General features: G+C 35.7%; 1 protein-coding gene across 1 annotated transcript in view; it reads left to right on the forward strand.

Moving 5' to 3' along the window:
• The window catches only part of LOC126176160 (mucin-17), a 157,150-nt gene that overhangs the window by 114,110 nt on the left and 25,625 nt on the right, over positions 1–17,415 (forward strand). The window contains exons 11-13 of the mRNA XM_049923301.1: positions 8,988–9,086; positions 9,608–9,767; positions 15,653–15,793. Of these exons, the coding sequence (XP_049779258.1) occupies positions 8,988–9,086; positions 9,608–9,767; positions 15,653–15,793 (400 nt within the window). The remainder of the gene's footprint in view (positions 1–8,987; positions 9,087–9,607; positions 9,768–15,652; positions 15,794–17,415) is intronic.

Below are 17,415 nucleotides of genomic sequence, written 5' to 3' on the forward strand. Positions count from 1 at the left end.
TTAAAAATGTTTTCTACTTCTAACTTCTTGTTAACAAACTGTTCATTGTGTTTGATAGAAATACAGTCTTCCTGTGCTCTCAGTTGCCCTGTTTCCCTTTTCACAATATTCCAAATTGTTTTAATTTTATTATCAGATGTGCTACTCTCAGACATAATGCACATAATTCTGGACTTTTTAATAACTTTTCTTAATACAGTGCAGTAGTTTTTATAATGTTTCACTGTTCCAGGATCGTTTCTCCTCCTAGCTATAAGATACATTCCCTTTTCTGTTTACAAGATATTTTTATCCCTTTAGTAAGCCATGGCTTTTTACATGGTTTCTTACAATTACATTTCATTGTTTTGTTAGAGAAATTGTTTACAAATATATTCACAAAGGTATCATGAAATAGGTTAAATTTTAAATTAGCATCATGTTTCCTGTATACCTAGTCCCAGTCTAACTGTTGCAAGCTTTCCCTAAAATTTTGAATTGTTAAATCGTTAATGGAACACACTATTTTGGAGGACTGTTTTGCATTACTGTATGGAGCTATATCATATACTGTAACTACCTGTGCATCATGATCAGACAGACCATTCTTAACAGGGAAAGTTTTTATTTGATTAAATTTATCTTGGTCTATGAAAACGTTACCTATCAGTGTGCTGCTTTCTTGTACCACCCGAGTAGGAAAATCAATAACTGATGTCAAATTGAAAGAACCAAGTAATACTTCAAGGTCAAGCTTTCTATCTGACTCTTTCAGATTTTTCAGAAAATCTACTTTGAAATCCCCACAAACAATAATTTGCTTTCCTTTGTCTGAAGGTAGCACAACAAAGGATCAAAGTTATTCAAAAATAGTTGAGTTTCCCAATGGGGACCTATACATGGCTACAGTTATAAAAGTGCCACTATTTAGTTTAAACTCACATGCACTTGCTTCCTTTCCATACCCTTGACTATTTGATGTTCACACAGGCATTGTACATCTATTCCACCCCCAGTTTCTAAATCTTCTAAACAAACAAGAAGCTCATCTACTTTCTTTTTTTAATCCCCTGATATTCTGATGCAATATTTTTCACTGTACTTTTATGGGAATCTTGTGACATACTAACATTATTTTTCACTGTACTGTTATGAGAATCATGTGATATTTTCACATCTCTAGTACCTGCCTGTTTGAACTTTTCATTAAGCTTAATTTCAATCAATGTAGGATGATTGGACACTGATCTTAGCCTAAAAAAGTACTCTAATGAGTTTTAGTGCTCTCACCTCCCACCCAAAGATTCTGCTATCATCCCAGCCAGTTTACCCTTGCCTTTCCTATTGAGATGCTATTCTCACTATTGCCAGTTAACACCCTCTCTACTTCAACCATCATCAGTTATTTTGCTGCCCAAATAACAAAACTCATCAAGTGACTAATTTCCTGATCTAATTCCCTCAGCATCAACTGATTTAATTTTACTACATTCTTTTACCCTATTTTGTTAAAGCTTTTGTTTGCTTGGCAAATGGGGTAAGTTAGTTGCTTATCCATATGTTCTGTAAGTCACAATTGTGGAAAGAATCAGTTTACTGTTATGACTCACTTTTTCAGTAAATAATATTGCCTCATGACATTTACAGTTCTCAGTAAAAAATATGGCCACATGCCATGTCATGAGAAATGACACATACATTTTCTAAAATCTTTTCTATCTGCAGAGTATTCTTTGTTTCTGAAAAAAAAATTGCAGATGTATCTTCACCATTCTATTTTGTCTATTCCACTGAGTATTGTACATACCCAGTATACTAAACTGATCAGCCTATTACCATGTATGAAGTTTCAACATTGTCTCTGATTAATTGTTGGTATCTATTAATGTTATTTCACAATTTAAAAGGATAACATTGTTATGCTAATAGTGATAATGAAGCATATATAAAGTTCTTAAATTCACTAATATGTGCATGATGAGTCACAATATATATAAACTTGTAATTACTACTGATGAGAGAGGTTTTATCAATGAGAATAAGTTTAGTTCATTTAGTACTCTGTACTGTTCATTCAGTTCCACTAAGCAAGTCCCTAATCAACACTCATAAATGTTCATTGTATCGCACTTTCACCTTGGAAGCTCCATTTTTCTACTTCTATTCCTGTTTTCTTTTTTCTGGTCACTCACTTTGTCAACTTGACCTGTCACTTTAGAGTTTTATTCTTCCTATTTACAAACCCCTTCAAGCAAGTATTCTTGGTGCCCAACATTGCTTCTTATTATACCACCTAGTGGCTGCTTTTTGTAAGTTGTTGCCCTTTACTCCTAAAGTGTTTACATTATACCTGAAATATCCAGCATAATTTTTAAGATTTTTCTTATTCAGTTTTCTTTTGGCTAGGTATGTAAGATTACTTTCAAAATTTCAAGAAAAACATCAGTGTTATACACAATATACACACAAGGTATAAACATTATGTACAGTAGCATTTTATAATATTATAACACCATTTATGATATAATACATCTTTCACAAGATTTACATCTCTGGAAATGCATTTGAGTTACATGCAGATGGTTTTAGAGGTACTGTTTCGGTTTCCTCTTGAATACATTCGGGTTGGCAGTGTCCTTTTTTTATATTCAGAGGAAGGTTGTTGAAAATTATTATTCCAGAATGGATAATTCCTTTTTGTACTCTATTGACAGTTGCTGACTCTTTGTGAAGCTTTTGCTTCTGCCCTGTGTCATGATTGTGAATATCACAATTAGTTCAGAAAATTTTTTCATTGTTGATTACAAATATCATCAGTGAGTAGATGTTCTGATTTGAGTGTCAGTATCCCAAGAGTCTCAAATAGGTGCCTACAGGATGTCCAGTTTATAAGACCACAAGTCAACTTCACAGCTCATTTTTTTTCTATAGTTTAAAAACTTTTTCTACTTTTGCAGCATTTTCCAAGTATATTATACCACACAATATTAGAGTGTGGAGATACGCAAAATTCAAAAACATTACCATTTCCCTGCCAACATAGGGCAAAATAGCTCTTAGTAAGAAGTATGCTGAACCTTATTAAGGTGATATTCTAATTTGAAGTTGCAGTGATTTTCTGAAATTCTGATTTTGATGAAGTTTTTCATGAGTATTTCTGGAAGTTGGATGTCTGTGACAGCAGGTGGGTACCTTTGTAGATCATGGTGCATCCAGTTGAGACAGTGCTCTGCAACATATTTCAGGTTGCACTGGTAAGGATCTGGTCAGAACTATATGGTGTGCTTTTCATTATTTACAAAAAAATCTGTAGTTTATTGCAAAACATATCCTGTTACGTTATTGGAAGAGACAGTGACTTTCCTTAATGCATACAAATCATGATGATCTCATTGCCTGAGATGACATTGAAGTTTATCAGCTTTTGATTTGTTATCACATGTATGTCCTTTCAAGTGGAATGGGAAAATATAGATAGTGAGAGAGGAATGAAGATTACCAAAAGCAAAATTTTATATGGATGGAAATCACATTGATGCATATATGAGGTACGAAACTTTACTAGTGACAATTATTTATTTGCAGTTTATACAAAATAGATACATGTTTCAAAGTTTCATTGTAGTCACCAGCATTATGTATAATAAACTGTCCGTAACGTGGAAGTCATAGGATACCCTTAGCAGTGCCAGTTGTGGTGACATTTCCAGTGGAGTAGTCTATTGCCTGATGAATCTCTGTAACTGTTTTAAAGTGAAGTTTAAGTCTGGGGCATGCACCAGGTGGTACAGCACTTCCCAGTCACATCAACTGAATAAATCAGTCACAATTCGTGCCATATGTGTGCGAGCACTGTCCTGCAAAATGAGGAGTGCGTCCTTCAGAAATTGTTGCCGCTTCTTTCTTTGAATTTTTCATTTTTGGATCATAGCCTGTGACCAGTGTAAAAAAAGAAGTGGCAACACTTCCTGCGGGTTCCACCCATCATTTTGCACGACAGTGCTTAAGTTATGACTGATTTGTTTGATTGATGAGGCTGGGGACTGTTATACCATTCAACACACTCAGACTTAGCCCTGATGACTTCAACCTGATTCCAAAATTGAAGAAAGCACTTAATGGCATTCACCTCAGAAACATTACAGAGATTCATCATGCAATATACTCAGGGTGACCAACTTTTTAAAAAGAAAATAAGTGAAATACTTGTATCCTTGACAAAAAATAAGGGAGATTAAAATCGAGGTAAAATTTCACCAAAAAGAAAAGCAGTATATGTAAAAGATAACTATTTAATTACACACTGCAAATACTTACACATATTTTGCAACAGATTTTGCCTCAGTCAGTAGTTTATATCATTTTTAGCAAATTCAAAGAATTCACTGCACAATAAGGAAAATTCAGAGTTGATCAGGTTTTTACTACTTCTGTTCCTTACATCTGTCCACTTATTATTCATAAGAGAAAATATTCTCTCAGTGTGAATGCTACTTTCTGGCATACTCATAACATAATCTACCAGCTTACCAAAGTTTTCAAAATTCACATTATTTGATTTCAAAGGTGTTAAAACTTTTATCCATTTCTGACCAACGCTACCCTCTAATGAGAGAGCAGATTTAGTTACATCATTAGAACTACAAAGTTCTAAAAACAAAGATGATGTGACTTACCAAATGAAAGTGCTGGCAGGTTGACAGACACACAAACGAACACAAACATACACACAAAATTCAAGCTTTCGCAACAAACTGTTGCGTCATCAGGAAAGAGGGAAGGAGAGGGAAAGACGAAAGGATGTGGGTTTTAAGGGAGAGGGTAAGGAGTCATTTCAGTCCCGGGAGCGGAAAGACTTACCTTAGGGGGAAAAAAGGACGGGTATACACTCGCGCGCACACACACACATCCATTGTGTGTGTGTGTGTGTGTGTGTGTGTGTGTGTGTGTGCGAGTGTATACCCGTCCTTTTTTCCCCCTAAGGTAAGTCTTTCCGCTCCCGGGACTGAAATGACTCCTTACCCTCTCCCTTAAAACCCACATCCTTTCGTCTTTCCCTCTCCTTCCCTCTTTCCTGATGAGGCAACAGTTTGTTGCGAAAGCTTGAATTTTGTGTGTATGTTTGTGTTCGTTTGTGTGTCTGTCGACCTGCCAGCACTTTCATTTGGTAAGTCACATCATCTTTGTTTTTAGATATATTTTTCCCTCGTGGAATGTTTCCTTCTATTAGAACTACAAAGTTCCTTATATAATTCATCTTCATTCACACAATCCAGTTTGACACATTCCACAACTTCATGCATGTCATTGAATGTCAATTCCCCTTTGAGGCATAGTGGGATTAAACACTTCAAACTATCATCACATATGCTAACTGAGTAAGAATTTAAAGAATCATACAATTCAATGAAGTTGTTCTCACTAGTAGTATTCAAATTTCGATCAATAACAGTACCACTACCAAAACATCTATCTTCCTTTCTCTGTCTAACTTTACTAACTCTGTCTAACTGTACAGCTTCATGAGATTTCATAATACTAAGATCAGAATTCTCCAATTACTTTGTTTTTTGAATGAAAACCTTTCCAGTATTCACAAGGAAACTAACATAAGCCTGAATAATTGTGTCTGCTTCTGTATTTTCATTGCAAAAATACTTGTTCAAAACTTTAGGACAGTCTGAATCATCTATGCTTTTAAAATAGCTTTTTATAGGTTCCAAATTTTTTAAAAGCCTTTCTACAGCAGGCGTGAGAGATAGCCATCTAGTATTTACATGTTGCAGTCTTTCTGCATATTCAGCATCAACAGTTTCAAAAAATGATTTTAACATTTCTTTTCGTTTCGCAGAACAGGAAAAGTGACTATATAGTCTCAATACTAACACTTCAACATCTACATATTGTAAACAATTGCACGCACTTTTCATGGAATTATGAAGCACATGGTTAAAAAACAACTGGCTTTGAGGATTTTTTCATTCTCATTACTTAACCGTTTCATGACTGTCATAATTTATATTGGCACCATCAGCACAGTAAGATGATATATTACTGATATTCAAATTATTTGACTTAAGTGAGTTTCTTAACAACCTATGGACATGCATTTAAAGTTCATCTGCCTGTTCCATGAAATCCAACAATTTGTTTTGAATTCCACTAAAGGGGTTAAAATATCATATTAAAACAGGAAACATTTTCCTGTTCAGGTGACTGGAGGCATCTGTTGCTAATGAAAAGAACTTGCTACACTTTTTGGGGTCAAACTTTCAAAAAATCGTTCACACTTCTTGGGGCCAATACATTCATTATGATCATTTCAGTTTTAGTTCACCGGCAAGATATTTTCTTTGACACAGTAGTTTCACTGAATATGGTTTTTGAAAGTTTGGTTGCATAGTCCAAGTTCCTATAGCTTAGATTGTGTTATACTGTGTAGTAGGATAAATGAAAGTTCACCGGCAATGCTTTTCATGTTGTTGTTTGTTAGGCCTTTTCTCAGGTTAGGAGAGCTGAAGAAGGTAGTTATCATGGATGATGTAGTGACATCATTTGCTTTGCTTATGTGACCTGCAAGCAAATACAAGTAGTTAACTCAGAAAATTGCCGATTACTAATTACTACTTGCTGAACAGTAAGATATATATTTTTTAGAATACAGAGTAATAATTTATTACTTGAAGTATTCATGCGGCGTACACAATTATTCTAGCCGCCATGTGTGATGCTAAACTCACATTTGCAGATGGAGCAATTTACTGTGTAAACATTTGACCATGCTGGTCCAATCCAGGAATATAAAGCTTCCCACTTCGTAAGATATGTACACATATACTTTGTTTTCTTTTTTGGTGGTGTTTTAGCTTTGTCCTCATTGCCGATTGTAAAATCTTGAATAACGATTCACAATAAGCACTGGAACTGAAACAAAGTCACGTCTAACCACCAAGTGTAGGTTGACAATTTCTAAGATAATCAGTAGACATAATGTCGATATAGAATTACTTGTCTCTGTTGTCCAACATTTCAATGAATTCTGATCGTGCATGCAAAATTTAAATGCTTGAAAAATGTATGTGCATATGTAAAAAAAGAAAAAAATCTAAAAACTGGAGAAAAATGCCCAATGAGCCTGAAAATATGGGAGCCAGGAGATTACAAAAAAATATGTTCAAATAGGGGAGATCGCGGGAAATACAAGAGTTGGTCACCCTAAATAGACCGTTCAACATCATCAACACAACTGGCACTGATAAGGGTATCCTAAGACTTCCAGATTGCTGGAAATGAGTTGACACAATGCTAGTGATTACTTTGAAGGATAGTAAAACTTGAAACATGTATCTATTTATTTAAGCTGTAAATAAATAGTCGCCACTATTATAGTTTCATCCCTCAAATAAACTACTGAAAATTAATTATTAGTGAAAACAAGATGAAATTCAATTTTGGAAGGAGGCAAAGGTGATTAAATACATAGAGTTGAAAATATTAGTGCAGAAGAAAGGGCAACTGGCAAAATGAAGGAATCTTATATGCTGCAGTCATCCCCCATACATAACCTAATTTTTATAAGGTATAATGCTGACTACATGAGTATGCCATTATTACAAGATTCCTCCATTCAGTTATATTGCTAAGGAAATCGGACAGTATTCGATAATTGTTTGGAAGTAATTCTGTGATCAGGCCCAGAGGACTGTGATGCTGACTGGCTGCCATGTCATCCTTTGCTGGATGTGTAACTTTACTACACAATACAGACGAGAATTAAGTCAAAGTTTCAGTTCAACAAAATTAGTTATTTTCAGTAGCTACATTTTAATATGATGATTCTTGAAAAATTTTAAACTGAGTTTTGAAGTAGGAAAAAGTTACTAAAGTGATCTGATACTCATCTGGTTGAACTAGAGATCATGAAGATTATTAGAATCTTGAATCAGATTATTTTAAAGAATTTCATGTATTCACACTAATCAAACTTGACAACCCTTCTACTGCTTCCCACTGCTACTCATAATAATGAACCCCATACTACTATGCAGTTGCAGCCACCATCACATTTGAAAGATTCCTACAATGCAACAGCCTTAGGTATTATTAAAATCTATTGTCAATTACAAAAGTTTTCTGTAATAAATTAGTAAAATAAATATGTTTAAGAATTACTATACAAATATATAAAAATGTTCATTAAAATAATTATGTACACTAATTCCCTTCATTGTTTGTGACATGAATACTAAAACTTTACAACAAAAAGCATTTCAAGTACTACTGAATACTTGGAATGAGATAACTGTTTCGTTGTGATTAATCCATTACAGCACGTAATTTCATAAGACTTGAACAAAAAAATTATTTAAACTATTGTTACATGGCCACAAATATACAACTATGTAATAAAAAATCATTGTGCATTGTATTGTTAACTAATCAGGTGTATTGTATACTACAGTAGTTGAATCTGTCTGTCACAATACAGTGGCACCATTCGTATGCAGCTAGAGGGATGTAGTGTCCTCCCCCTCCCACTTGTCATCAGTTTTCTTGACCATAGAGCTGCCCCTCAGTTGTTTTCATGAGGCTGGGTGCACCATTATTCCAGTCTTACCACAGAGGAAACAATCCCTGAGAGTAACATGAATAGAACCTGGATCTTCTTCATGGCAGTCAGATGTGCTGGTCACTCAACTGCAGAGACGGACTTCATTGTATTCAGTATTACTGAAGAACTGCCTTCCCTGTTCCATTTTCTCAGCTTTTTATCTCTTATGTCTCTCAGAGAAGCATTAAGTAAAATTGTATAAACAAAGCAGAAATATCATTAACTTATTTTAAATAAAATGTGTAATTGGGTAACCAGCATTTCAATTGATTTAATCATTTTCAAGCATTGTTAGCATTTTAAGTAATTTTTTTTCAGAATTCATTGTCCTTTATGACTGATCTGATTTCATATGTTTTGTGCAGCACTGATCTAATCAATAATCATTACATTCTAGCTCAATGAGTCCAACTCACTGGAGCTCATGTAGTTTGGAGTACCTAGCTCTAGCATTTGAGCATGGTATGGATTACTGCTTAAGAAACAAACCTAAAAGGTAAGTGACCACAAATTTGAGTGTTTCTATAAGGTTGTTATATACATTATTGTTTTAGCCATTTACCTTTAACTCTGTTATTTTGAAGAAAAAGAGAATATTGTATTCATAATATTAGTTTTGGAAGTGCTACTATTTTATAGTAAAATCAAATGTACAGATTTAAGAAGATAATTAGACTATGCTTGAAAGCACGTTTTTTGTGCAGTTATGATACTCGGTTATAATAAGTGTACATTAATACTGAAGTAACTTCAATTACGATGTTAATTTTTTGTCTCCTTTGTCATTGATTCTATAGAATGCACGCTTGTATATAGTCAGCATTTAAAGGGATACTGGAGATTTTATGTTACAATTCTTTGTTTGTTTCAATTCATTGTGTGCAATAATTTTTCTTTAATTTGAAAGTATGTTCAGAAGATTACCAATACTATGTACTTACATCACCAACAAAATACTATTATATTATAAAGAAAATACTGAAAGACTCCACATCTCAAAATTTTTTGCTGTTGCAGTCTATTTGATGGCCCAGTATGTGGCAATGGATTTGTGGAAGCCGGAGAGCAGTGTGACTGTGGATTACCTGAACACTGTGACAATCCATGTTGTAATGCCACAACTTGTATGCTTTTCTCTAATGCTTCTTGTGCTACAGGGGAATGTTGTGATCTGAAGGTGAGTAACATGCGCACAAGCATTTTACTAGTAAAATGATCAGTTACAATTTGAAACTGTCTTAGAACCATGACATATATATAAAATGTAGTTGATTTCATTTTAAATTCTATGTGATCCATGACAAGCCTATTTTATTTTCATTTTCTTCTGGAATATTGTTTTCAGGACCAGCATGTTGTTCTTCTCTGTAAATTCTTCTATCATGTGACCTCAGTCAATTCTGGTAATTCTTGTGATGTTTCCCACTGATAAATCATTGTTTGGCTTTTCTCTACTGTTGCATTAAGATCCTCCACTACCATATTGTTATGGGATATGCTGTGATTTCAGTTTCTGTTCTATCCCATTATCAAGATGTGAGCACATGTGATGATTTCCATACAATAGCTTGCGTTTCTTTTTATGAGTCTCTTGCTATTCTTTCTTCCAGTATCTGTAATATTGGTTTTCATCTTCCTGTATAAAAACACCTGAAATGCCTCTCTGATTTGGTCCCTTGTAATAATTCATATGATCTTATTTTAATTCCATTTGGCTATTGGTTTTTACTGCACTTCCACTACATCCCATTTGATCTTATTCAACTTGTCTTTTAATTCCACTAGCCTATTTTAGACTCTATAAGGTACTGCAATTTACTGATCCTGAAAATATAATAGCAGCAGTCGGGTTTCTTAAGGCTCCTTGGCAAATTTAATGTGACAGAACTGGTTGAACACCTCTCCCCCCTCCCCCTATTCCCCCCCCCCTCCCCCAAAGACCTGAAGTTATTATCCAAGTTTCTTCAGTCCTCTACTCCAAATATTCTTTCACTGATGCTAGAGTAACGGCATTCCAGAAACTTGCATGTGGCACTAAGCTCTTCAACAATCCTGCCGTAGCTAAAGGGTTAGGGGAGACAATGCTAAACCTTATCAAAGTTATGCTCACAGCAATCTCAGCTCAGGCCTTAGCACTTCTAAGTTCTAGGATCTTGATTCATCATTATCAGTTTGCATACTGATCACCTACCAACATCAGGGGCAGTGCCAAGGGAGGGGCTATGGGGGCTATAGCCCCCCCCCCTCCTCCCCCCCCCCCTACCCCGGGGGCTACAGCCCTCCCTCCCAATGCAGTATCATATTACACTGGATAAAATGACTTCAGAAATCAGCGAATACATTACTCTGAAAAAATAAGAGCGGCAGATAGCTTACTACCTAAACCAGTAAATATCATTTAACTTAAAACTGGCATCTTATTATTTATTAATACACATTTTTTACCCTGAACTCCAAAACAGTTACCAGAAACTACTTTAAGCAAAACCAAATCTTACGAATTTGTCAGTGGCTGACTCCCAACTCTTCTTTTCTTAAGCAATATTCCATTCCACTACCCCCCCACCCCCACCCCACCCACTTGATCGACTTCTAGAATCGCCCCTGACCAACAGTGTCATAAATATTGTGACTTGTCAGTCAGTCAGTCAGTCAGTCAGTCAGTCAGTCAGTCTGTCTTCTTGTTACTTATAAAACACTTAACCCAGAATGTAACAGACTTGGACCCACCATTCTGTATGCAGTGTGAGTCAGCGGGTAGCCCTTCCACATTTGTGCCTCACAAAGTAACTCATTAAGACTGTTGTCTTATGGGTACTAAAAGATGTGTGGTGTAAATTTCTGAATTTGTGTGTCAGGCTGTACTCCAGTTTCTTGCATTAATTCACACTAAGATGTAATTAAAGACCACATCCACATTTTTTAGTAGAGGCTGTTTTGCTGCCATTTTCTCTTACACATATTATAAATGTGTCTCCTCTATTTTTCTGGGTATGTAGTCTGTGGCTCACTATATATGGATCTGTGTTTTGGCTTGTATCAGTGTCATATTGACTCAGAGCTTAGGGCTCATCAAGACCTGTCACACAGTTCTGTGCTCACCACCCTGGTGCACAGAACTCAAGCCACATGTGACAAGAAAAGCCTGCCTGTTAAATTGCAGCACCTATCAAAAACCTTTTATGAGAATGGCTACTTGGCGATCTGAAAAAATGTGTTCTCCAGGAGAACAAGTAGAAGAAGCCAGAAGAAGGAATCAGGTGTCTGGCATTCCTATTATATGCAGAGCTGCTCTCTGCAAATGTTCCCACAACACTGTAGAAACCATATTTCACACAACATGAAAATTCATGTAGATGCTGTACTAGATCCAATAACTACAAATGCATCACAAAACAGTACTGGGTGTGAGTTTGACACTTGTTCGTCTGCCGGACACAGCATTGTATCTTGCAGCACTGTGTGGAAAACAAGACAAGTGTTCAGTTTGGTTAGATAGAGCCAACAGCGGCTATTTTAAACTAAGGCGCTGTGTAATGTTATTAAGAGGCAGAGGAAATACAGAAAATGATGACTGTATCAAACAAGGGCAGTTGTTGCCAATGAAGTTCCGAATGGGTCATAGTGTTAACCTAAATTCATCAATACCACTCTTGTCTGAGAGTGGCACAATGTGATGAAGCAAGCTGGGATATTTTTACTTCCCTTCTTGTTTTGCCATCTGCCTCCTTAAAATTCATTTTTTCATTTTTGAATTTAATACCTTTAACATACATGAGTATAATCTGCATTTTCATAAAAGAGAAAGGTTGGTCCTCAGTGTTAAAGAATATATTGCCATACCTAATTTTGTGGTTAATTTTATGTATGTAATTGATTTTCTAATTTATTTTGGCTATTCCTAGTGGTATCTTTTCTTATAGGATGTAATCAGAAATTGTTTTGTAACTTAAATTCTATTGTTGACTTGTAAACAAATATAAATTCTATAATAACTATAAATGTTTGGAAGACGAAACACTAGCATTCTTTAAGTATTTATTTGGCTCCATTCGAAAACATATTAGCAAATCTAGTCCTTAATTAATTCCAAAGTAATTAACAGCTTCATAAAAAGTATTGTTTACATAACTATGTATGTTAATTTCATGATTTAAACAAAAATGAGGCTCGTCCACAAAGTAAGTTCCGTTTCTATTTCCATGCACGGCAGCGTTATGATTGCAGTTGCTTCTTTATAATGTCAGCCGTAATTGAAAATGTCGCTGCGTGTGAAATCAGATCTGTGATTCATTTTCTAAATGCAAAGAAAGTTAAACCAAAGGAAATTCATCAGCAAATCTGCGAGGTTTATGGACAGAATGCTACGAGTGATTCAATGGTTAGAAGATGGGTCAGACTGTTCAATGAAGGATGTGATCAAGTGCACAATGAAGAATGAAGTGGACACCCATCGGGGTTACTGATGAACTGGTTCACACAATTGAAGAGAAGAGTAAGCACAGCCCTAAGTTTACACTTAGTGCATTTGCTGTGGAAGTTCTGCAAATCTGTCCGTGGTGGTCAACACTTCAATTGTGATGTCGAGCTGAAAGAACATGTTACCACATGGTTGAATACACAGGCGGCAAAACTTCTATGAAGAAGGGATACAGAAACTTGTGCCATGCTATAACAAGTGCCTACAAAATTTTGGAAGCTATGTAGAAAAGTAGTTTAACAGATGTTGATTTTTGTACAATACATATTTTTTCTGTATGTGTACACATTTGTTTTATATAACCAAACGGAACTTACTTTGTGGACATACCTCGTAATTCAGCTTAACCTTTGTAGTAGAAGAAACCGTTAAAAAGAACCAGCTTTTCGATGTATTCAATTAATTTAATGAATTAAGTTTTAATTGTAATTTCTGCAAATTAAACATCAAATAATGTGTAGTTTCAGTGCCTATTGTTGTGATGATATATATAAGGGCCAGATGTTTGGTCCCAAGACAGTCAGTCTAAGGCTGAATTTCAGACGAGGAACCCGTATTGGTTATATCAACAACAATGCATCAGCTTAACTGTGAAATAAGTGTAACACAATTAGACACTGTGTTAAAACAATGACAGTGTCTATTCCATACGTACCTGATTATTCCGAAAGAACTGTGGGCTATGTGGTTATGTTTTTTAGTGCTCGTAGATGTTAAACAGTAAGCTATTGTAGCAGTATGTGGATGTTTGCCTGCAACCTATTAATGAGGCTTATCGAAAGTTAAACAATAGTGCACTGGCCATATAACTGTGTAATATGGGGGGGGGGGGGGGGGGGGCTGTGAACAGTGAAAATAAAGGACTGTGAAACACAACTGTGCATCTGTCGGCTACATCATTTACAGTAGACAGTACTGCACTTCCACCCCCTATTTTTTCAGACAGTATGTCGACACCGAAAACAATCAATGAAGAAATAAAAGCGGGCAAACCGTCACAACAGGCAGAGGACAGGATGGCCATACAGCACCAGAATGTGATACTTGGACTTCTGCCGCCACCACCACCACCACAGACTATAACTTTCCCTTCTAGATACAAAATACTGGTACCATTGATACTTCATTGGTAGAAGAGTGTTAGGTCTAGTAAAAAATCACATCCTACCACACCTGAATACTTCGTCTGAGGATGATTGCTTCAAGGTGACAGTGTCACTTGACTGATAACCCAGAAAGATTTAATCAGCCTGCATTCTGTTTCTAAAAAAATACTTGTGACAACACCTCCTTGATTGTAAGACGTAATCTGAAAGAAAATGTGTGGGTTATGTGCTTGGAGATAAAATACTTCATGTATCCCTTTTAGTCACTGTTACTTATTTCATAAAGACAACTGAACTCTACACATTTTTATTGCATTTAAAGTCTTTTTCTACATACTTATTTGTAAAGCAATTTCAAACCAGCCACCCACAAAGTACCTAATTAACTTAATGTACTCATATCTCTGATTTATCACCCATACCCTCTGCCATGCACCACCTTGTGGTTTGCAGAGTGTAGATGTAGACTGGCAAGATGAGCAGAGTAAATCTAATTTAATCTAGTCCTTTGATAAAGTTCTTGATCATCAGACCAAGCAAAAGTGTCTTGTTTGAAATTCCAAACCTCTCTCCAGTGGCACATTTTGATGGTGATCTGTCCTCGGGTGGAAAAATTAATCTAGGAGCAGACTGCTATAAATTTATTGATCATCACACTATGGATCAGCGTCTTGCCTTTAAATATCATACCTCTCTGCAGTGCCACATTTTATGTTTATCTGTTGTTGGATGGGAACATTACTTGGAGGTAGCCTTTGTGCTATCCAAGAGGGGGTAGGTTATGTTCTGGTACTGGTTTTCACCCTTCCTGTTCCTTTAATTGTGTATTCATCTACAATAACAAAAACACAACAGTATATTGTGCAAGCACTTATCAGTCATATGTATGATATGGAGGAAGGCACTTACAAATAACTGCCTCTTTGCCAGGACACTGTGTGGAATTTCCATATTCCACTCACTACTCACTGATTGATTATGGATTGATGTCAACATGTTTACTTAACTTTATTTTACTTACTCAGAAAAATTATATGAGTGACTGTATATTTGTTAATGCCATTAAATTGAACTGAGTGTATCAGTTTACTTTCATAAAATATTGACCTTATTTTAAATGTTGAAACAGTATCAAGCTGAATGGTTAGTGTTCATACACAATTGTTTCAAAGCTCACAGTTGCTATATAGTGCTATCTGAAGAATAACTTCAAAGATCAAGACCATTTACATCTCCTCTCCCCCTCCTACCCGCCTCCCTCATCCACACCCACCAGTTAATTTTTCTTTCTTTTTATGGATGAAATAGAAAACATGATTTTGTTGATGGTTGCTGTGCATTTTACTTGTTTATAAGAAACTATATTGCTCTTATTACAGTGCTACAATTTGTCAGTGTTTCATTCTCTTTTTACAAAACAGTATTTAGTTTGGTACAGTTTTGATTAATAAATTATCCTTGTTCCTGTCTTTCAAGACATGTCATCCAATGAAGGCAGGGACAATGTGCCGTTCTGCTGACCATGAATGTGATCTTCCAGAATACTGCACAGGCCAGTCAGAGTATTGTCCTGATGACGTGTACAAGATGGATGGGGAAGTGTGTGATGGGGGAAAAGTAAGTTCAAGGAACTACATTTTAGTGTTGTGAATTGTAATTTGGCATGCAGTAGTTGAAGAGTGATTTCTGTAATGATGGCAGTGTTTTTTTCAAGTACCATTGTAAACAACTTTTAGAGAAATCATATGAAACAAATATAGAAAAGCTGTTACTAAATACCAAGATGCATTCTTCCTGTGCTCCATACTTGAATGGAACAGGAAAAACCTTAATATGTGGTATTGTGGGAAGTATCCTTTAGGATACACTTTTAAGTAGTTTACAGATTATGGATGTAGATGTGAAAACTGTAACTGGTTAGTAAAATACTGAAAAAGATAGTTCATCACATGCATATGGAATGCTACCTGTATATTCATGAAGGTAGCAGCTAACTCATCAAAATTTGGACGTTAGTAATTTGTTCCCCAGAGAAATTTTGATAGCTATGTCATAAGAGAGTATTCTTTAGGAGGTAGAATTTTAGTAATCATTCTGAAGATTTCAGCAACTTTTTTGTGTATTAGATGATTCGAGTACATTGCCAGTGAGCAACATGCACAGAATTGTATGCAGAAATAAGATACGATAGGAAGAAAACAAGAGGCCATTTCACTTAAACAGTGGCACATGGAAGACAAATGTCATGTGCTTATATTTTGCTCATAGTGTGCTATTTGAGACAGGATAGCATGAAGTATGCTGATATGTATTATAATTGTACACAACTGTGCATACAATTGTATGCATCTTATACATGTATTAATTCTATATCTAGCATTTTTTAACTGTGTCAGTTCCTTCCTCGAGGAGAAAGGAAGATAGCTAAGAAGTTTGGGAATGAGAGTCAGGTCATTCAGACTTCAGGTTGAGAGGAGCCTACCTTTTGTGAGGACAATGAGAGACATAAGAGGAATCGCAACAGAGAGTGTCTGTTAACTATGACAGGTGTGAAGGATAATGAGTACTCTTATCAGCAACTAAATAACACAGCTGAATGGCACTAGGAGACAGAGCAAATTCCTACACGAGATGGGGCAAGTTGAGCTATCAAGTAGTAGTGAACAAATGTTTACCAATATTTCAATGTCTGTTGTTCCTCATGAATGTTTGAGAGGCTGATCAGCACAAGCCTTATAATCCTAGTACTGGTACAGCCCATGACAGTACAACTTTCAAGACATTTTGCAAAATAATGTGATTTTTAATTGTCCATATCACTAACACAAAAATATGTCTGTGCATAATGTGCTTTGCGATTTTAAAAGAAAAGTCTGCTCCAGTGTCCTCTTGCACTGGTTGACATGGTGAGCATTTGTTCATTACATCCTTCTTAACTAACTTGCTCCATCTCATGTGTGGTTCTGTGCCATGCTGTCTGATTACAGTTGCCATGGAACAAATATTCCCGATCGCTACCACTGTACTGGTTATTATTCATGTTTTACTCTCACCAGCACATATTATTAAACCAGTTATCACATGAGACTAATATGACACATCTGTGTCAGATGGGCATTCACTTTTAAAGACACTTTTTTTTATAGTTAGAGACAGACAGACATTATTTTGCTGATAGTGTGCTTCAAATGAAACACATAATGAATAATACTAGTTTGTGCTAGCTCCAACTACCCATA

This window comes from Schistocerca cancellata, chromosome 3 (genome assembly GCF_023864275.1).
Source record: "Schistocerca cancellata isolate TAMUIC-IGC-003103 chromosome 3, iqSchCanc2.1, whole genome shotgun sequence".
Taxonomy (NCBI): domain Eukaryota; kingdom Metazoa; phylum Arthropoda; class Insecta; order Orthoptera; family Acrididae; genus Schistocerca; species Schistocerca cancellata.